Genomic DNA, 22,327 nt, shown 5'->3' with positions numbered 1-22,327 from the left:
TCTATTATTCTTTTCTATTCTTACATTGAACCCAATTATGTTGTGATCGCTATTTCTCAAATGTCACTCCTATTCGCAGGTCAGTTATTTGCCCCATTTCATTTCCCAGAACTAAATCAAGCAGCGCTTCTTTCCTTGTTAGACTAGAAATACACTGATCTAGGCAGCAGTCTGGGTTCTTTCTAAAATGTGTTCCCCAGTTTACCTATACATTATTACCTTTATCCCAGGTTATCTAGGGAAAGTTAATATCAGCCAAGATTATTGCCCTATTGTTCTTGCATAACTCTCTGAACTGCCTATAGATTCACACCTCTATCTTGTCTCCAGTTTGGTGGCCTGTAATGCACAGAGAATTGTACCATTTCCCTTTCCATTTCTTAACTCTGTCCATATGGATTCTATCTTAACGTAATCCCCTAGGACATCTTTACATTCTAGCTGTGTGACAGAATCCTTCATTAACACAGCCAGCCAATTTCTGCTAAAATGTTGTAACTAGGAATATAAGTTACTAGGCCTGTTCAAACCTAAGCTACATCTGAGTTATAATGTTAAATCATATCCCTCCATTGTTATTAATGCTTCTAAATCTCCAATTTTGTTTTGAATTGTTTTGTGCATTCACTTACATACCACTCCCCAACCCCAATCCCAACTCCAATTATTTGGAACGTTGATCATTATTCTGTTTCATTTTTTTCTCATTTAATTTTTTTTGAAGTTCCTTGTTTCTGCTACAACAGTGGTTTTTTTAATCTCTCACTATCTCAAAGCTTTTTTCTTTCCCTTTCTCAACTGATAATATTTTCCCACAATTTATCTCAACTAAATCTTCTGCTTCTATTCCATTAGCTTTATGAATCCTGGACTCCATCTCTAGTCTCAACCCCAAAGATTGGGAAAACTTTAAAAACCAGCAAAGGATGACTAAAAGAATAATGAAGAGGGAGAAAATAAATTATGAGAGTAAACTAGCAAGAAATATAAAAACTGACAGTAAAAGCTTCTACAAGTATATAAAAAGGAAGAGGGTAGCTAAAGTAAACATTGGTCCCTTAAAGGATGAGATTGGGGAAATAATAATGGAAAAAAAGGAAATGACAGAGGAATTTAACAGATATTTTGTATCTGTCTTCACAGAGCGGGGATAAAAACAGCGCGGAGAGAGCGAGAGTCCAGTCGGTGAGCGGCGGGAGAGAGCGAGACCAGAGCGGGGATATAAACAGCGCGGAGAGAGCGAGACCAGAGCGGGGATATAAACAGCGCGGAGAGAGCGAGACCAGAGCGGAGATATAAACAGCGCGGAGAGAGCGAGACCAGAGCTTACTCTGAGAGCGAGACTCTGAGACCAGCGGCAGTTCGGGGTGACGTCACCAGTCAGAAAGTGACACGGCACAGGGGAGGCAGCTGATTGGTGAGTAGGTTCAGGTGAGTATTTCTACCATTTTACTGTAAGTAAAGTAATAAGAAAGGGAAGATCTGCAGGTTTTATAGCAGATAGTGTTTTTTTTTTAGTGAACCTAGGTCCCTAGTATAGTTAACATTTTCTAATTTCAACGTAATTTAAAAGTGGTAACTCAGCTAAGGCAAGTCATGGCAGCAGACCTCGCACCCGTGATATGCTCCTCCTGCAAGATGTGGGAAGTCATGGACACTACCAGTGTCCCTGCCGACCATGTGTGCGGGAAGTGTGTCCACCTGCAGCTACTGACCGATCGTATCTCGGAGCTGGAGCTGCGGGTGGACTCACTGTGGAGCATCCGCGATGCAGAGAAACTCGTGGATAGCACGTTTAGCGAGTTGGTCACACCGCAGGTAAAGGGTATACAGGCAGGAAGTGAATGGGTGACCACCAGGAAGAGTAAGAGATGCAGGCAGGTAGTGCAGGGGTCCCCTGTGTCCATCCCCCTCTCAAACAGATATGCCACTTTGGATGCTGTTGGGGGGGATGACTTATCAGGGGAAGGCAGCAGCAGCCAACTTCCTGGCACCACGGGTAGCTCTGCTGCACAGGCTGGGAGGAAAAAGAGTGGCAGAGCTATAGTGATAGGGGACTCAATTGTAAGGGGAATAGACAGGCGTTTCTGCGGCCGCAACCGAGACTCCAGGATGGTGTGTTGCCTCCCTGGTGCAAGGATCAAGGATGTCTCGGAGCGGCTACAGAACATTTTGGAGGGGGAGGGCGAACAGCCAGCTGTCGTGGTGCACATAGGCACCAACGATATAGGTAAAAAAGGGGATGAGGTCCTAAAAGCAGAATATAGGGAGTTAGGAGGTAAATTAAAAAATAGGACCTCAAAGGTAGTAATCTCAGGATTGCTGCCAGTGCCACGTGCTAGTCAGAGTAGAAATAGGAGGATATTTCAAATGAATACGTGGCTAGAGGAATGGTGCAAGGGGGAGGGATTCAAATTCCTGGGACACTGGAAACGGTTCTGGGGGAGGTGGGACCAGTACAAACCGGACGGTCTGCACCTGGGCAGGGCCGGGACCGCTGTCCTAGGAGGAGTGTTTGCTAGTGCTGTTGGGGAGGGTTTAAACTAAAGTGGCAGGGGGTTGGGAACCTGAGCAGGGAGAGAGAGGAAAGCGTAACAGGAAGGGACAGAAGGTATGGAGTAATAGGTAAAGTGTTAAAAAAGGAAAAAGCAGGAACTAAGCGTCACAAAACAGATTTGAAAGTTCTTTATCTGAATGCACGTAGCATTCATAAGAACATAAGAACATAAGAAATTGGAGCAGGAGTAGGCCAATCGGCCCCTCGAGCCTGCTCCGCCATTCAATAAGATCATGGCTGATCTGATCCCAACCACAAATCTAAAGAACACAAGAAGTCGGAGCAGGACCCGGCCACATAGCCCCTGGGCCCTCTCCGCCACCCACAGGGCATTGACCGATCCGAACTCAGCTTCATGTCCAATTTCCTGCCCGCTCCCCATAACCCCTAATTCCCTTTACTTCTAGGAAACTGTCTATTTCTGTTTTAAATTTATCTAATGATGTAGCTTCCACAGCTTCCTGGGGCAGCAAATTCCACAGACCTACCACCCTCTGAGTGAAGAAGTTTCTCCTCATCTCAGTTTTGAAAGAGCAGCCCCTTATTCTAAGATTATGCCCCCTAGTTCTAGTTTCACCCATCTTTGGGAACATCCTTACTGCATCCACCCGATCAAGACCCTTCACAATCTTATATGTTTCAATAAGATCGCCTCTCATTCTTCTGAACTCCAATGAGTAGAGTCCCAATCTACTCAACCTCTCCTCATATGTCCGCCCCCTCATCCCCGGGATTAACCGAGTGAACCTTCTTTGTACTGCCTCGAGAGCAAGTATGTCTTTTCTTAAGTATGGAGACCAAAACTGTATGCAGTATTCCAGGTGCGGTCTCACCAATACCTTATATAACTGCAGCAATACCTCCTTGTTTTTATATTCTATCCCCCGAGCAATAAAAGCCAACATTCCGTTGGCTTTCTTGATCACCTGCTGCACCTGCATACCAACTTTTTGATTTTCTTGCACTAGGACCCCCAGATCCCTTTGTACTGCAGTACTTTCCAGTCTCTCGCCATTAAGAAAATAACTTGCTCTCTGATTTTTCCTGCCAAAGTGCATAACCTCACATTTTCCAATATTATATTGCATCTGCCAAATCTCCGCCCACTCACCCAGCCTGTCTATAAAATGGACGAGTTAACGGCACAAATAACTACGTATGGGTATGATCTTGTGGCCATTACAGAAACATGGCTGCAGGGTGACAACGACTGGGAATTAAATATGCCAGGGTATTTAACAATCAGGAAGGACAGGCAGGAAGGAAGGGGAGGTGGGGTGGCTATGTTAATAAAGGAAGGAATCACTGTAATACAGAGAAATGATATTGGGACAAAGCATCAAGATAATGAAACAGTTTGGGTGGAGATAAGGAATAATAAGGGAAAAAAAACATTAGTGGGCGTAGTATATAGGCCTCCTAATAGTTGCAACTCTGCTGGAAGAAGTATTAATCAGGAGATAGTCGGGGCATGTAATAAGGGAACAGCCATAATTATGGGGGATTTTAATTATCATATTAACTGGACAAATCAAATTGGGCAGAGCAGCCTTGAGGACGAGTTCATTGAGTGCATCAGGGATGGATTTCTTGAGCAGTATGTAACTGATCCTACAAGGGGGCAGGCAACCTTGGACCTGGTCCTGTGTAATGAGTCAGGATTAATTAATAATGTCCTAGTTAAGGATCCCCTTGGAACGAGCGACCACAACATGGTTGAATTCCATATCCAATTAGAGGGTGAGAAGGTTGATTTTCAAACAAGCGTACTGAGCTTGAATAAAGGAGACTATGATGGTATGAGAGCGGAATTGATTAAAGTGGACTGGGAAAATAGATTAAAGGGTAAGACGGTACATGAGCAGTGGTGTTCATTTAGGGAGTTATTTTACAACTTTCAAAATAAATATATTCCACTGAGGAAAAAAGGGTGTAAAAGAAATGACAGCCACCCGTGGCTAAGTAAAGAAATCAAGGATAGTATCCGACTAAAAACAAGGACATATAAGGTAGCCAAACTTAGTGGGAGGATAGAAGATTGGGAATTCTTCAAAAGACAGCAAAAAGTAACTAAAGGATTGATTAAGAAAGGGAAGTTAGATTATGAAAAGAAATTAGCAAAAAATATAAAAACAGATAGCAAGAGTTTCTATAGTTATATAAAAAGAAAAAGGGTGGCTAAGGCAAACATAGGTCCCTTAGAGGATGAGACCGGGAAATTAATGGTGGGAAACATGGAGATGGCAAAAATGCTGAACAAATATTTTGTTTCAGTCTTTACAGTAGAGGACACTAAGAATATCCCAACACTGGACAAACAGGGGACTCTCGGGGGGGAGGAGCTAAATACGATTAAAATCACTCAAGAGATGGTACTCAGTAAAATAATGGGACTCAAGGCGGATAAATCCCCTGGACCTGATGGCTTCCATCCTAGGGTCTTGAGGGAAGTGGCAGTAGGGATTGTGGATGCTTTGGTGATAGTTTTCCAAAATTCCCTGGACTCAGGAGAGGTCCCGGCAGATTGGAAAACTGCTAATGTAACACCGTTATTTAAAAAGGGTAGTAGGCAGAAGGCTGGAAATTATAGGCCAGTTAGCTTAACATCTGTGGTGGGTAAAATTTTGGAGTCTATTATTAAGGAGACAGTAACGGAACATTTAAATAAGCATAATTTAATAGGACAAAGTCAGCATGGCTTTATGAAGGGGAAGTCATGTCTGACAAATTTGCTTGAGTTCTTCGAGGATATAACGTATAGGGTGGATAAAGGGGAACCAGTGGACGTAGTGTATTTAGACTTCCAGAAGGCATTCGACAAGGTGCCACATAAAAGATTATTACTTAAGATAAAAAATCACGGGATTGGGGGTAATATTCTGGCATGGGTGGAGGATTGGTTATCAAACAGGAAGCAGAGAGTTGGGATAAATGGTTCATTTTCGGACTGGCAACCAGTAACCAGTGGTGTTCCACAGGGGTCGGTGCTGGGTCCCCAACTCTTTACAATCTATATTAACGATTTGGAGGAGGGGACCGAGTGCAACATATCAAAATTTGCAGATGATACAAAGATGGGAGGGAAAGTAGAGAGTGAGGAGGACATAAAAAACCTGCAAGGGGATATAGACAGGCTGGGTGAGTGGGCGGAGATTTGGCAGATGCAATATAATATTGGAAAATGTGAGGTTATGCACTTTGGCAGGAAAAATCAGAGAGCAAGTTATTTTCTTAATGGCGAGAGACTGGAAAGTACTGCAGTACAAAGGGATCTGGGGGTCCTAGTGCAAGAAAATCAAAAAGTTGGTATGCAGGTGCAGCAGGTGATCAAGAAAGCCAACGGAATGTTGGCTTTTATTGCTAGGGGGATAGAATATAAAAACAAGGAGGTATTGCTGCAGTTATATAAGGTATTGGTGAGACCGCACCTGGAATACTGCATACAGTTTTGGTCTCCATACTTAAGAAAAGACATACTTGCTCTCGAGGCAGTACAAAGAAGGTTCACTCGGTTAATCCCGGGGATGAGGGGGCGGACATATGAGGAGAGGTTGAGTAGATTGGGACTCTACTCATTGGAGTTCAGAAGAATGAGAGGCGATCTTATTGAAACATATAAGATTGTGAAGGGTCTTGATCGGGTGGATGCAGTAAGGATGTTCCCAAAGATGGGTGAAACTAGAACTAGGGGGCATAATCTTAGAATAAGGGGCTGCTCTTTCAAAACTGAGATGAGGAGAAACTTCTTCACTCAGAGGGTGGTAGGTCTGTGGAATTTGCTGCCCCAGGAAGCTGTGGAAGCTACATCATTAGATAAATTTAAAACAGAAATAGACAGTTTCCTAGAAGTAAAGGGAATTAGGGGTTATGGGGAGCGGGCAGGAAATTGGACATGAAGCTGAGTTCGGATCGGTCAATGCCCTGTGGGTGGCGGAGAGGGCCCAGGGGCTATGTGGCCGGGTCCTGCTCCGACTTCTTGTGTTCTTTAGATTTGTGGTTGGGATCAGATCAGCCATGATCTTATTGAATGGCGGAGCAGGCTCGAGGGGCCGATTGGCCTACTCCTGCTCCAATTTCTTATGTTCTTATGTTCTTATGTTCACAGTAGAAGACACTAATAACATACCAATAATAGTAGAAAATCAAGAGGCAAAGGGGAGGGAGGAACTAAAAACAATCACTATCACTAGAGAAAAAGTACTAGGTAAACTAATGGGTCTAAAGGCTGACAAGTCCCCTGGACCTGATGGCTTGCATCCAAGGGTCTTAAAAGGAAGTGGTTACAGAGAAAGTGGATGCATGGTTGTCATCTTTCAGAATTCACTAGATTCTGGAAAGGTCCCAGCGGATTGGAAAACCGCAAACGTAACACCCTATTCAAGAAGGGAGTGAGACAGAAAGCAGGTAACTATAGACTAGTCAGCCTAACATCTGTCATTGGAAAAATGCTCGAATCCATTATTAAGGAAGTAGTAGCAGGACATTTGGAGACTCATAATACAATCAAGGAGAGTCAACATGGTTTTATGAAGGGGAAATCGTGTCTGACAAATTTATTAGAGTTCTTTGAGGAAGTAACAGGCAGGGTGGATAAAGGGGAACCAATGGATGCAGTATATCTGGATTTCCAAAAAGCATTTGATAAGGTGCCACATAAAAGATTACTGCACAAGATAAGAGCTCATGGTGTTGGGGATAATATACTGGCATGGATAGAGGATTGGCTAACTAACAGAAAACACAGTTGGGATCAAAGGGTCATTTTCAAAATGGCAATCTGTAACTAGTGGGGTGCCACAGAGATCAGTGCTGGGGCCTCAACTGTTTACAATCTATATCAATGACTTGGATGAAGGAACAGAGTGTCTTGTTGGCCAAATTTGCTGATGATACAATGATAGATGGAAAGGCAAGTTGCGAGGAGGACACAAAGTGTCTGCAAAGGGATATTGACAGGTTAAGCGAATGTGCAAAAACTTGGCAGATGGAATATAATGTGGGACAATGTGAAGTCACCCACTTTGGGAGGGGAAATAAAAAAGCAAAATATTATTTGAATGGAGAAATACTAGAAAATGCTGCGGTACAGAGGGATCTGGGTGTCCTCGTACATGAAACACAAAAACATATAGGTGCAGCAGGTAATCCGGAAGGCAAACGGAATATTGGCCTTTATTTCTAGGGGGATGGAGTATAAAAGCAGGGAAGTCATGCTACAACTGTACGGGGTGCTGGTGAGACCACACCTGGAGTACTGCGTACAGTTCTGGTGCGCCTAATTAAGGAAGGATGTACTTGCATTGGAGGCAGTTCAGAGAAGGTTCACTAGATTGATTCCGGGTATGGAAGGGTTATCTTATGAGGAAAGATTGAACAGGTTGGGTCTATACTCATTGGAGTTTAGAAGAATGAGAGGAGATCTTATTGAAACATATAAGATTCTGAGGGGACTCGATAGGGTAAATGCTGAGAGGATGTTACCCCTCATGGGGGAATCTAAAACTAGGGGACATAGTCTCAGAATAAGGGGTTGCCCGTTTAAGACGGAAATGAGGAGGAATTTCTTCTCCCAGAGGATCGTGAATCTTTGGAATTCCTTACCCCAAAAAGCTGTGGAGACTGAGTCATTGAATACATTCAAGGCTGAGTTAGACAAATTTTTGATCAGCAAGGGAGTCAAAGGATATGAGGAAAAGGCAGGAAAGTGGAGTTGAGGTAAAAATCAGATCAGCCATGATCTCATTAAATGGCAGAATGGGTTCGAAGGGCCGAATGGCCTACTCCTGCTCCTATCTCTTATGGTCTCAAGGTCTCAAACCCAGACTTTTCCCAACCCCTGCCATATTAGTTTAAATTCTCCACCACTGCACCATTTACTTTCTCTCCAAGGACATTGGTGCTATTTCAGTTCAGGTGAAAGCCATTCTTTTGGCATTTACGTCCCACTTCTCAGAACTCGCTCCAGTGCTCCATCCTTCCTGCACTACCTTCATAGCCATGTGATGACCTTCCTAATATCCCTCTCCTTAACCTGTCTAGCACATGGCAAAGGCAGCAATCTGGAGATTACCACCCTCAAGATCTTGTTTTTCAATCTAGTATCCAACTCCTTAAACTCCATATGCAAGACCGCAAATCTATGTGATTGCTGCCAATGTGACCTACGACCTTTGGTTTGTTCTCCCTCTTTTCCCAGACATTTTTCCACCCGTTTCATCATGTCCTTCACCCTAGCGCCAGGGAGGCAACATTTGGAGCTCCTGGTTATGACTTGAAAAACATCTGACTATTCAATCTCCCACTACTATCACTCTTTTATTCTTGTGGTCTATTTGCCTTTACATCCCTGGGCAGTACCTTGCCCACAGTGCCACATGTTGCTCAGGACCAGCATTCCCTGAGTCACTGTCACAGCCCACCTCATACCTGTCCAACATTACGTTTTTTAAAAAATTTGTTCATGGGATGTGGGCGTCGCTGGCAAGGCCAGCATTTATTGCCCATCCCTAATTGCCCTTGAGAAGGTGGTGAGCCACCTTCTTGAACTGAGTGGCTTGCTGGGCAATTAAGAATCAACCACATTGCTGTGGGTCTGGAGTCACATATAGGCCAGACCGGGTAAGGACGGCAGGTTTCCTTCCCTAAAGGGCATTAGTGAACCAGATGGGTTTTTACGACAATCCAGTAGTTTCATAGCCACCATTACTGATACTAGTATTTTAATTCCAGATTTTTTATTTAATTAATTGAATTTAAATTCACCAGCTGCCGTGGCGGGATTTGAACTCATAACACTGGATTTTAGTCCAGGCCTCTGGATTACTAGTCCAGTAACATAACCACTATGCTACCATATCTATGGGATGATTCCATTAACTGCACCCATAAGTCCCGTCTCCCTCTGATAGTTACACGGATGTTAGCCTTGGCTTAATGGTAGCTTTCTCGCTTCCGAATCAGAGGGTCATGAGCTCAAGCCCCACTCCAGAAACTTAAACGCATAACCTAGGCTGATACTAAAGGTGTGCTGCATTGTTGGAGGTGCAATCTTTCAGATGAGACATTAAACCGAAGCTTGTCTGCCATCTCAGGTGGACGTAATGTGGCATTATTCGAAGAACAGGGGAGTTTTCCCAATATCCTGGCCAACATTTATCCCTCACTATAATGTTGTGTAGCCTCTCTAATTTATCAAAATGTCTCTTGGGGAGAGTTATAGAACAAAGAGATCTAGGAGTACAGGTTCATAGCTCCTTGAAAGTGGAGTCACAGGTGGATAGGGTGGTGGAGAAGGCATTGGTCAGAACATTGAATACAGGAGCTGGGATGTCTTGTTGAAGTTGTACAAGACATTAGTAAGGCCACACTTGGAATACTGAGTACAGTTCTGGTCACCCTATTATAGAAAGGATATTATTAAACGAGAAAGAGTGCAGAAAAGATTTACTAGGATGCTACCGGGACTTGATGGTTTGACTTATAGGGAGAGGTTGGATAGACTGGGACTTTTTTCCCTGGAGAGTAGGAGGTTTAGGGGTGATCTTATAGAAGTCTATAAAATAATGAGGGGCATAGATAAGGTAGATAGTCAAAATCTTTTCCCAAAGGTAGGGGAGTCTATAACGAGGAGGCATAGAATTTAAGGTGAGAGGGGAGAGATACAAAAGGGTCCAGAGGGGCAATTTTTTCACTCAAAGGGTGGTGAGTGTCTGGAACGAGCTGCCAGAGGCAGTAGAAGAGGCGGGTACAATTTTGTCTTTTAAAAAGCATTTGGACAGTTACATGGGTAAGATGGGTATAGAGGGATATGGGCCAAGTGCAGGCAATTGGGACTAGCTTAGTGGTATAAACTGGGCGACATGGACATGTTGGGCCGAAGGGCCTGTTTCCATGTTGTAAACTTCTATGATTCTATGCTTATACCAAAGTAGCCATGATGTGGAGATGCCGGTGATGGACTGGGGTGGACAAATGTAAGGAATCTTACAATACCAGGTTATAGTCCAACAATTTTATTTTAAAGTCACAAGCTTTCGGAGATTATCACCTGACGAAGGGGATAATCTCCGAAAGCTTGTGATTTTAAAATAAAATTGTTGGACTATAACCTGGTGTTGTAAGATTCCTTACATTTATACCAAAGTAAGCAATATTCTCACTACAAATAAAATCAGTTTACCGCTAGTCCAACTGGCAATGACGTTCCCAGCAGCACTACTCATTAGTACTGTACCAATAGATCCTAGCAGCACTAATCTCGTTAGTATGGGATGGGGAGCATCCTAGGTTGCTGAGGGAAGTAAGGGTGGAAATTGCAAAGGTGCATAATCTTCCAATACTCCTTATATACTGGGTGGCGTCAAAGGCCTGGAGAATTGCAAATGTTACATCCTTGTTCAAAAATGGTGCAAGGATAATCCCGGCAATATAGGCCAGTCAGTTTAACCTCGGTGGTGGGGAAGCTTTTAGAAATTATAATCCAGGACACAATTAATAATCACTTGAATAAGTGTGGATTAATAAAGGAAAGCCAGCACGGATCTGTTAAAGGCAAATCGTGTTTAACTAACTTGATTGAGTTTTTTGATGAGGCTGATGAGGACAATGCAGTTGATGTTGTGTATATGGACTTTCAAAAGACGTTTGATAAAGTGCCACATAATAGACTTGTCTGCAAAACTGAAATGCATGGAATAAAAGGGGCAGTGGCAGCATGGATATGAAATTGGCTAAGTGACAGGAAACAGAGAGTAGTGGTGAACAGCTGTTTTTCAGGCTGGAGGAAGGTACACAATGGTGTTCCCCAGGGGTCGCTACTAGGACCACCGCTTTTTTTAATGTATATTAATAACTTGGACTTGGATGTACAGGGCAAAATTTCAAAATTTATACATGACACAAAACCTGGAAGTGTAGTAAACAGTGAGGAGGATAGTGATAGATTTCAAGAGAACATAGACAGGCTGGTGGAATGGGCAGACACATGACAGATGAAATTTAACGCACAGAAGTGCGAAATGATACGTTTTAGCAGGAAGAATGAGGAGAGGCAATATAAACTAAATGGTACAATTCTAAAGTGGGTGCAAGAACAGAGAGACCTGGAGGTATATGTGCACAAATCTTTGAAGGTGGCAGAACAGGTTGAGAAAACGGTCAAAAAATCATGCGGGATCCTGGGCTTTACAGAGGCATGGAGAACAAAAGCAAGGAAGTTATGTTAAACCTTTATAAAACTCTGGTTGAGCCACAATTGGAATAGTGTGTCCAATTCTGGGCACCGCACTTTAGGAAGAATGTGAAGGCCTTAGAGAGGGTACAGAAATGGTTCCAGGGATGAGGGACTTCAGTTACGTGGATAGACTGGAGAAGCTGGGGTTGTTCTCCTTAGAGCAGAGAAGGTTAAGTGGAGATTTGATAGAAGTGTTCAAAATCATGAAGAGTTCAGATAAAGTAAATAAAGAGAAACTGTTCCCATTGGCAGAAGGGTTGAAAACCAGAGGACACAGATTTAAGGTGATTGGCAAAAGAACCAAAGGCGACATGAGGAAAAACTTTTTTTAGCAGCAAGTAATTATGACCTGGAATGCACTGCCTGAAAGGGTGGTGGAAGCAGATTCAATTGTGGCTTTCAAAAAGGAACTGGATAAATATTTGAAAGGAAAAAATTTGCAGGGCTACGGGGAAAAGAGCGAGCAAATGGGACTAACTCGCTTACTCTTACAAAGAGTCGGCAAGGGCTCAATGGGCCGAATGGCTTCCTTTCGTGCAGTAACCATTCTATGATAGTACTGTACCAGTGGGTCCCAGCAGCACTAATCTTCTTAGTGCTGTACCAAGAGATCCCAGCAGCACTAATCTCATTGATACTGTAGCAAGTAATCCCAGCAGTATTAATCTCATTAGTACTGTACCAAGAAATCACAGCAACACAAATCTTGGTGGTACTGTACCAATAGATCCCAGCAGCACTTACTTTTGGAGGCACCAGCAAAGATCCTAACAGTCGCTTCCTGAGAGTGGATGAACTAATCTTTTCTTCTTCATCAGCTGTGTGGTGAGTGTCTTTAACTAAACATATCTTATGGATTGTCAGCTCCTGTAGGGCCTGAAGAGGAAAACATTGGAATCTCTGAATCACGGGTATAAAAAGTTGAAATACAAGAACAAATTATGCAACAGTAACTGCAAAGATAATAGCAAATAGGATTTTGGACTGTGTAGTCAAAGGAATAAAGCATGAATCACAGGAAGTGATTCAGTTTGTACAGAGCGCTTGTCCAGCCCCACCTGGTGTACCAACACAATTCTGGTTGCTGTATTATGAGTCAGAAAAAAACAACAACAACTTGCATTTATATAGCACCTCTAACATAGTAAAACGACTCAAGACACTTCACAGAAGTGTTTTCAAACAAAAATGGATAAGGGTTTCAGCAGCAGGTGATGTTACAGAGGTGAAAGCAGGCGGCCTTGGTGATGGAGGATATAGGGTCGGAAGCTCAGCTCAGGGTCAAATAGAGTCGGTGATTAGGGAACGAGGTTTGTAGCGGGGATCGAAGAAAATGGCTTCAGTCTTTCCAATATTTAATTGGAGGAAATTTCCGCTCATCCTGAATGTCGGACAAGTAGCATGAGAGGAGCCGAGCGGAGCGGAGGGAGCGTCCGATAAAAGGCGGGATTTCAGAGCGCTGAGAACAGCTGAGAGGAGCAGAGCCGAGCGGAGCTGCGACCGAGTTCGAAGTGACGTCAGGAATCAGATCGGGACGCGACACAGGGGAGGCACCTGATTGGTGAGTAGGTTCAGGTGAGTAATTCTACTTATCGACAGTAACTAAAGTAAAAAGAAAGGGAAGGTCTGCAGGTCTTATAGGAAGTAGCGTTTTTTTTAGTGAATCAAGGTCCCTAGTGTGGTTAACATTCTCTAAATTAAGAACAATTTAAAGGAGTAAACTCCTTAAAGGGAGTGGTAAGTAGTTTTTCTTTCCTTTTTTTTTTCTCTTGACATTGTAGTTGTTGTTAAGCTAACTTAAGGGTTAAGTCATGGCAGGAGATCCCACAGCCATGTCATGTTCCTCTTGTGGGATGTGGGAATTCAGGGATCCTTCCTGTATCCCTGATTCCTTCACCTGCGGGAAGTGTGTCCAGCTGCAGCTACTGTTTGACCGCTTGACGGCTCTGGAGCTGCGGATGGACTCACTTTGGAGCATCCGCGATGCTGAGAAAGTCGTGGATAGCACGTTCAGTGAGTTGGTCACACCGCAGATAAAAATTACTGAGGGAGATAGTGAATGGGTGACCAACAGACAGAGGAAGAGTGGGAAGGCAGTGCAGGGGTCCCCTGCGGTCATCTCCCTCCAAAACAGGTATACCGTTTTGGATACTGTTGGGGGAGATGGCTCACCAGGGGAAGGTGGCAGTGGCCAGGTTCATGGCACCATGGCTGGCTCTGCTGCACAGGAGGGCAGGAAAAAGAGTGGCAGAGCTATAGTGATAGGGGACTCGATTGTAAGGGGAATAGACAGGCGTTTCTGTGGACGCAACCTAGACTCCAGGATGGTATGTTGCCTCCCTGGTGCAAGGATCAAGGATGTCTCGGAGCGGCTGCAGGACATTCTGGAGGGGGAGGGTGAACAGCCAGTTGTCGTGGTGCATATAGGCACCAACGATATAGGTAAAAAACAGGATGAGGTCCTACAAGCTGAATTTAGGGAGTTAGGAGTTAAACTAAAGAGTAGGACCTCAAAGGTAGTAATCTCAGGATTGCTACTAGTGCCACGGGCTAGTCAGAGTAGGAATGACAGGATAGCTAGGATGAATACGTGGCTTGAGAGATGGTGCAAGAGGGAGGGATTCAAATTCCTGGGCCATTGGAACCGGTTCTGGGGGAGGTGGGACCAGTACAAATTGGACGGTCTGCATCTGGGCAGGACTGGAACCAATGTCCTAGGGGGAGTGTTTGCTAGTGCTGTTGGGTAGGGTTTAAACTAATGTGGCAGGGGGATGGGAACCGATGCAGGAAGTCAGTGGGAAATAAAGTGGTGACAGAAACAAAAGGCAGTAAGGGAGAGTGTACAAAACATGACCGGACAAATGGTCTGAGAAAGCAGGGCAAAGACCAAGGGAAGTCTAGATTAAACTGCATTTATTTCAATGCAAGAAGTCTGATGGGCAAGGCAGATGAACTCAGGGCATGGATGGGTACATGGGACTGGGATGTTATAGCTATTACTGAAACATGGCTAAGGGAGGGGCAGGACTGGCAGCTCAATGTTCCAGGGTACAGATGCTATAGGAAAGATAGAGCAGGAGGTAAGAGAGGAGGGGGAGTTGCGTTCTTGATTAGGGAGAACATCACGGCAGTAGTGAGAGGGGATATATCCAAGGGTTCGCCCACTGAGTCTATATGGGTAGAACTGAAAAATAAGAAGGGAGAGATCACTTTGATAGGATTGTACTACAGACCCCCAAATAGTCAACGGGAAATTGAGGAGCAAATATGTAAGGAGATTACAGACAGCTGCAAGAAAAATAGGGTGGTAATAGTAGGGGACTTTAACTTTCCCAACATTGACTGGGACAGCCATAGCATTAGGGGCTTGGATGGAGAGAAATTTGTTGAGTGCCTTCAGGAGGAATTTCTCATTCAGTATGTGGATGGCCCGACTAGAGAGGGGGCAAAACTTGACCTCCTCTTGGGAAATAAGGAAGGGCAGGTGACAGAAGTGTTAGTGAGGGATCACTTTGGGACCAGTGATCATAATTCCATTAGTTTTAAGATAGGTCTGGCCCAAAAGTTAAAATTCTAAATTGGGGAAAGGCCAATTTTGATGGTATTAGACAGGAACTTTCAGAAGTTGATTGGGAGAGTCTGTTGGCAGGCAAAGTGGGAGGCTTTCAAAAGTGTGTTAACCAGGGTTCAGGGTAAGCACATTCCTTATAAAGTGAAGGGCAAGGCTGGTAGAAGTAGGGAACCTTGGATGACTCAGGAGATTGAGGCCCTAGTCAAAAAGAAGGAGGAGGCATATGACATGCATAGGCAGCTGGGATCAAGTGGATCCCTTGAAGAGTATAGAGATTGCCGGAGTAGAGTTAAGAGAGAAATCAGGAGGGCAAAAAGGGGACATGAGATTGCTTTGGCAGATAAGGCAAAGGAGAATCCAAAGAGCTTCTACAAATACATAAAGGGCAAAAGAGTAACTAGGGAGAGAGTAGGGCCTCTGAAGGATCAACAAGGTCATCTATGTGCGGAACCACAAGAGATGGGTGAGATCCTGAATGAATATTTCACATCGGTATTTACGGTTGAGAAAGGCATGGATGTTAGGGAACTTGGGGAAATAAATAGTGATGTCTTGAGGAGTGTACATATTACAGAGAGGGAGGTGCTGGAAGTCTTAACGCGCATCAAGGTAGATAAATCTCCGGGACCTGATGAAATGTATCCCAGGACGTTATGGGAGGTTAGGGAGGAAATTGCGGGTCCCCTAGCAGAGATATTTGAATCATCCACCGCTACAGGTGAGGTGCCTGAAGATTGGAGGGTAGCAAATGTTGTGCCTTTGTTTAAGAAGGGCGGCAAGGGAAAGCCTGGGAACTACAGACCGGTGAGCCTGACATCTGTAGTGGGTAAGTTGTTAGAGGGTATTCTGAGGGACAGGATCTACAGGCATTTGGAGAGGCAGGGACTAATTAGGAACAGTCAGCATGGTTTTGTGAGAGGAAAATCATGTCTCACGAATTTGATTGAGTTTTTTGAAGGGGTAACCAAGAAGATAGATGAGGGCTGTGCAGTAGACGTGGTCTACATGGACTTTAGCAAAGCCTTTGACAAGGTACCGCATGGTAGGTTGTTACATAAGGTTAAATCTCACGGGATCCAAGGTGAGGTAGCCAATTGGATACAACATTGGCTTGACGACAGAAGACAGAGGGTGGTTGTGGAGGGTTGTTTTTCAAACTGGATGCCTGTGTCCAGCGGTGTGCCTCAGGGATCGGTGCTGGGTCCGCTGTTATTTGTTATTTATATTAATGATTTGGATGAGAATTTAGGAGGCATGGTTGGTAAGTTTGCAGATGACACCAAGATTGGTGGCATTGTGGACAGTGAAGAAGGTTATCTAGGATTGCAAAGGGATCTTGATAAATTGGTCCAGTGGGCCGATGAATGGCAGATGGAGTTTAATTTAGATAAATGTGAGGTGATGCATTTTGGTAGATCGAATCGGGCCAGGACCTACTCCGTTAATGGTAGGGCGTTGGGGAGAGTTGTAGAACAAAGAGATCTAGGAGTACAGGTTCATAGCTCCTTGAAAGTGGAGTCACAGGTGGATAGGGTGGTGAAGAAGGCATTCGGCATGCTTGGTTTCATTGGTCAGAACATTGAATGCAGGAGTTGGGATGTCTTGATGAAGTTGTACAGGGCATTGGTGAGGCCACACTTGGAATACTGTGTACAGTTCTGGTCACCCTATTATAGAAAGGATATTATTAAACTAGAAAGAGTGCAGAAAAGATTTACTAGGATGCTACCGGGACTTGATGGTTTGACTTATAGGGAGAGGTTAGATAGACTGGGACTTTTTTCCCTGGAGAGTAGGAGGTTTCGGGGGGATCTTATTGAAGTCTATAAAATAACGAGGGGCATAGATAAGGTAGATAGTCAAAATCTTTTCCCAAAGGTAGGGGAGTCTATAACGAGGGGGCATAGATTTAAGGTGAGAGGGGAGAGATACAAAAGGGTCCAGAGGGGCAATTTTTTCACTCAAAGGGTGGTGAGTGTCTGGAACGAGCTGCCAGAGGCAGTAGTAGAGGCGGGTACAATTTTGTCTTTTAAAAAGCATTTGGACAGTTACATGGGTAAGATGGGTATAGAGGGATATGGGCCAAGTGCAGGAAATTGGGACTAGCTTAGTGGTATAAACTGGGCGACATGGACATGTTGGGCCAAAGGGCCTGTTTCCATGTTGTAACTTCTATGATTCTATGACAAATCAGAGGCAGTGGAGGGGTGAGGGAGGTGGTGGTGAGGTAGAGCTGGGTATCGTCAACGTACATGTGGAATGGGACATTGTGTTTTCCAATGATGTCGCCAAGGGGCAACACGTAGATGGAAAATAGGAGGGGGCCAAGGATAGATCCTTGGAGGATTCCAGAGGTAACGGTGTGGGAATGGGAAGAGAAGCCATTGCAGGAGATTCTCTGGCTATGACTGAATAAATAGGAATAGAACCAGGTGAGGACAGGCCCACCTTGCTGGACAGTGGAAGAGAGGCATTGGAGGAGGATGGTGTGGTCAACCATGTCATAGGTTGCAGACAGGTCAAGAAAGATGAGGGATAGTTCACTACGGTTGCAATGACAGAGAATGTCATTTGTAACTTTGATAAGGGTCGTTTCAGTGCTGTGGTCGGGGCGGAAACCTGTGGAGACATCCACACATTGGAAAAGGTGCAGAAGAGCAATTAAATTGGTCACTGGAATTACAATCTGAGTTATGAGGAGAGGCTATACAACACGGGAATATTTTCACTGAAGAGAAGGCTAAGTGTTAATCTTACTGAAGTATTCATGATCCAAAAGGGTACAGACAAGATTAACATCAAAATGTTTGGCACAGTCACAAGTTCTACAACAAGGGAGCAGAGCCTTAAACTTAGGGGGGTAAAAAAGACTATTTAAATTTAACTAACTTACCCAGCAGGTGGTGAATGTATGGAATGGACTGCCGACAGAGACAGTTGGGGCTGATTGTATCAGCAAATTCAAAAGAATGTAGGATATAGGATAAAAAATTATAGAGGGATGTGAGAAGTATTCTGGGACCATGACATTTCCTTGACACTGGGACTTGCCAGATGGATCGCAATGGTCTTTTCTGGTCCTTTACATTCCTTTGGTAGGAAAAACAGAAATGCAGAGTATTTTTTAAATGGAGAGAGATTGGGAAATGTTGATGTTCAAAGGGACCTGGGTGTCCTTGTACATGAGTCACTGAAAGCTAACATGGAGGTGCAGCAAGCAATTAGGAAGGCAAATGGCCTTTATTACAAGAGGATGTGAATACAGGAGTAAAGATGTCTTACTGCAATGCCTTGGTGAGACTGCACCTGGAGTATTGAGTACAATTTTGGTCTCCTTACCTAAGAAAGGATATACTTGCCATAGAGCGAGTGCAACGAAGGTTCACTAGCCTGATTTCTGGATGGCGGGATTGTCGTATGAGGAGAGATTGAGTAGACTAGGCCTGTATACTCCAGAGTTTAGGAGAATGAGAGGTGATCTCATTGAAATATACAAAATTCTTACAGTGCTCGACAGGGTAGATGCAGCGAGGATGTTTCCCCTGGCTGGGGAGTCTAGACCCAGAAGTCACAGTCTCAGAATAAGGGGTAGGTCATTTAGGACTGACATGAGGAGAAATTTCTTCACTCAGAGGGCGGTGAATCTTTGGAATTCTCTACCCCAGAGGGCTGTGGAGGCTGTCATTGAGTACATTCAAAACAGAGATTGCTAGATTTCTAGATATTAAAGGCATCAAGGGATATGGGGGATAGTGCAGGAAAATGAGGTAGAAGATCAGCCATGATCTTGTGGAGCAGGCTCGAAGGGCCGGGTGGCCTACTCCTGTTCCTATCTTATATTCTAATGTTCTACATTCGAAAAAGAAAAATTTTAAAGAATCTGGGGTAAGTGTAGGGTAATGCGACTAAATGGATAAGTATTTCATAAAGTCAGCACAGACACAACAGAGCGAAAGACTATCTTCTGTTCTGCAAAATTCTATGAATCTTTGTAAAATATAATTGTGAAGTTAATAGTAACTTCGTCAAATTAGCAGAACAGGAACAGGAACCATTTTCCCCTCCCTAGCCCAGAGGCAGTGAGGCTGATTGTTGAACTCCCCTCCACTGACAGCAGAGTTCATCCAGTAAACAGCTGTACCATCAGGGGATTTAGCAATCGGTTTAACCAAATTATTAATAGACAATGAGTTTAATCTCTTGTCTGTTCAGGTAATTTTACAGATTGCATATAGGATTTGGAACATCTCAAAGTTTATATAAATCAACAAAATATTATGGGAGAAGCCAGCTAATGCATTGAAATTGGGCTCCTTGAATGTTTTGTAAGTGTTTTCAGGATGTGGATGGTGCTGGCAAGGCCACATTTATTGCCCATCCTTAGTTACCCTGATGTGGCAGTTTAGAATTCAGCAAAAAAGGACCAAGAGATTGATAGATTGATTAAGAGGGGAAAAACAGAGTATGAGAGTAAACTTGCAAGGAACATAAAAGTGGACTGTAAAAGCTTCTACAAGTATGTAAAAAGAAAAAGATTAATGAGGACAAATGTAGGTCCCTTACAGTCAGGAACGGGAGAATTTATAATAGGGAACAAGGAAATGGCAAAGCAATTAAACAAATACTTTGGCTCTGTCTTCACAGAAGAGGACACAAATAACTTCCCAGAAATGCTAGATAACCAAGGGACTAGTGTGAAGGAGGAATTAAAGGAAATTAGTATTAGTAAAAAAAGTGCTGGAGAAATTAATGGGACTTAAAGCTAATAAATCCCCAGGGCCTGATAATCTGCATCCCAGAGTACTAAAAGAGGTAGCCATGGAAATATTGGATGCATTGGTTATCATCTTCCAAAATTCTATAAACTCTGGAACAGTTCCTACAGATTGGAGGGTGGCAAATGTAATCCCACTATTTAAAAAAGGAGGGACAGAGAAAATAGGAAACTACAGACCAGTTAGCCTAACATCAGTAGTGGGGAAAATGCTAGAGTCTATTATAAAGGATGTGATAACAGGGCACTTAGAAAATATCAACGGGATTAGACAAAGTCAACATGGACTTATGAAAGGGAAATCATGTTTGACAAACCTACTGGAGTTTTTTTGAGGATGTAACTGGTAGAAAAGATAAGGGAGAACCAGTAGATGTTGTGGTTCATTTGGATTTTCAGAAGGCCTTTGATAAAGTCCCACATAAGAGGTTAGTGTGCAAAATTAAAGCACATGGAATTGGTGGTAATATACTGGCATGGATTGAGAATTGGTTAACAGGCAGGAAACAGAGAGTAGGAATAAATGGGTCTTTTTCGGGGTGGCAGGCGGTGACTAGTGGAGTACCGCAGGGATCAGTGCTTGGGCCCCAGCTATTCACAATATATATCAATGATTTGGATGAGGGAACCAAATGTAATATTTCCAAGTTTGCTGACGACACAAAACTAGGTGGGATCGTGAGATGTAAGGAGGATGCAAAGAGGCTTCAAGGCAATTTAGACAAGTTGAGTGAGTGGGCAAATACATGGCCGATGCAGTATCATGTGGATAAATGTGAAGTTATCCACTTCAGAAGGAAAAACAGAAAGGCAGAGTATTATTTAAATGGTGATAGATTGGGAAATGTTGATGTACAAAGGGACCTGGGTGTCCTTGTACACCAGTCACTGAAAGCAAACATGCAAGTACAGCAAGCAGTCAGGAAGGCAAATGATATGATGGCCTTCGTTGCAAGAGGATTTGAGTACAGGAGCAAGGATGTCTTACTGCAATTATACAGGGCCTTGGTGAGACCACATCTGGAGTATTGTGTGCAGTTTTGGTCTCCTTACCTAAGAAAAGATATACTTGCCATAGAGGAAGTGCAGCGAAGGTTCACCAGACTGATTCCTGGGATGGCAGGACTGTCGTATGAGGAGAGATTGGGTCGACTCGGCCTGTATTCACTCAAGTTTAGAAGAATGAGAGGGGATCTCATTGAAACATATAAAATTCTGACAGGGCTAGACAGACTGGATGCAGGATGTTTCCCCTGGCTGGGGGGTCCAGAACGAGGGGGTCACAGTCTCAGGATATGGGGTAGGACATTTAGGACTGAGATGAGGAGAAATTTCTTCCCTCAGAGGGTGGTGAACCTGTGGAATTCTCTACAACAGGAGGCTGTGGAGGCCAAGTCACTGAATATATTTAAGAAGGAGATAGATAGATTTCTAGACACTAAAGGCATCAAGGGGTATGGGGAGAGCACGGGAATATGGTATTGAGATAGAGGATCAGCCATGATCATATTGAATGACAGAGCAGGCTCGAAGGGCCGAATGGCCTACTCCTGCTCCTATTTTCTATGTGACTAGTCAGGTGACTTGAAATTGGCACGAAAACATTAGAATTGACTGGTGCAGATCTGGGCATCCAACATGACTTTAGCAGAGAGTGGAAATCGCTCAACTGGGAGTTGCGACTGAGGCAGTCAGTTTGCAATTTCTTATTGTTGCTTGTTCTGCCAGTTTCCTTTTCTTTCCCATCTCACTTTTCAACCAGGAACATACTACAGAAGGAAGGCCAACCCTGGATCTCAAAGGAAGGAAGAGAGATGGCAGTGTGAGGTGTGCTCCATGTACAACTTTAAGGTAATATTGGGAAGGGATGGGGTTACATAAAATTTGCAGCACAGAAACAGGCCATTCGGCCCATCTGGTGTATGCCAGTGTTTATGTTTCACATGAGCCTCCCTTAATTCCTACTTCATCTAACCCTAGGGTTTGAGTTTAAGCATTGTGGGCTTTCACTTGCTCAAGATGTGCTGAGCTTATTTCTCTACAGCAAGAAATCATTTGCTAGAAGCAATATGTTGAACACCTGGGTACTTGGTGGAGAAACGGAGGTGAAAGGTAAGTAGTCATTATCTTGCATTGAAATTACTGGATCCTTCACAATGCTGGATTCCACTGTTTCTCCAAATAGGTTTGCCC

The 22,327-nt window shown here is 43.8% G+C and overlaps 1 protein-coding gene across 2 annotated transcripts in view; it reads right to left on the bottom strand.

Moving 5' to 3' along the window:
• coasy (CoA synthase) overlaps nt 1-22,327 on the bottom strand; it is a 121,451-nt gene that overhangs the window by 39,597 nt on the left and 59,527 nt on the right. For both annotated transcript variants that reach the window (XM_067969284.1, XM_067969285.1), the window contains exon 3: nt 12,534-12,665. In XM_067969284.1, the coding sequence (XP_067825385.1) occupies nt 12,534-12,665 (132 nt within the window). The remainder of the gene's footprint in view (nt 1-12,533; nt 12,666-22,327) is intronic.

Source organism: Heptranchias perlo, chromosome 30 (assembly GCF_035084215.1).
Source record: "Heptranchias perlo isolate sHepPer1 chromosome 30, sHepPer1.hap1, whole genome shotgun sequence".
Lineage (NCBI taxonomy): Eukaryota > Metazoa > Chordata > Chondrichthyes > Hexanchiformes > Hexanchidae > Heptranchias > Heptranchias perlo.
This window is presented reverse-complemented; position numbering and strand designations above follow the sequence as displayed.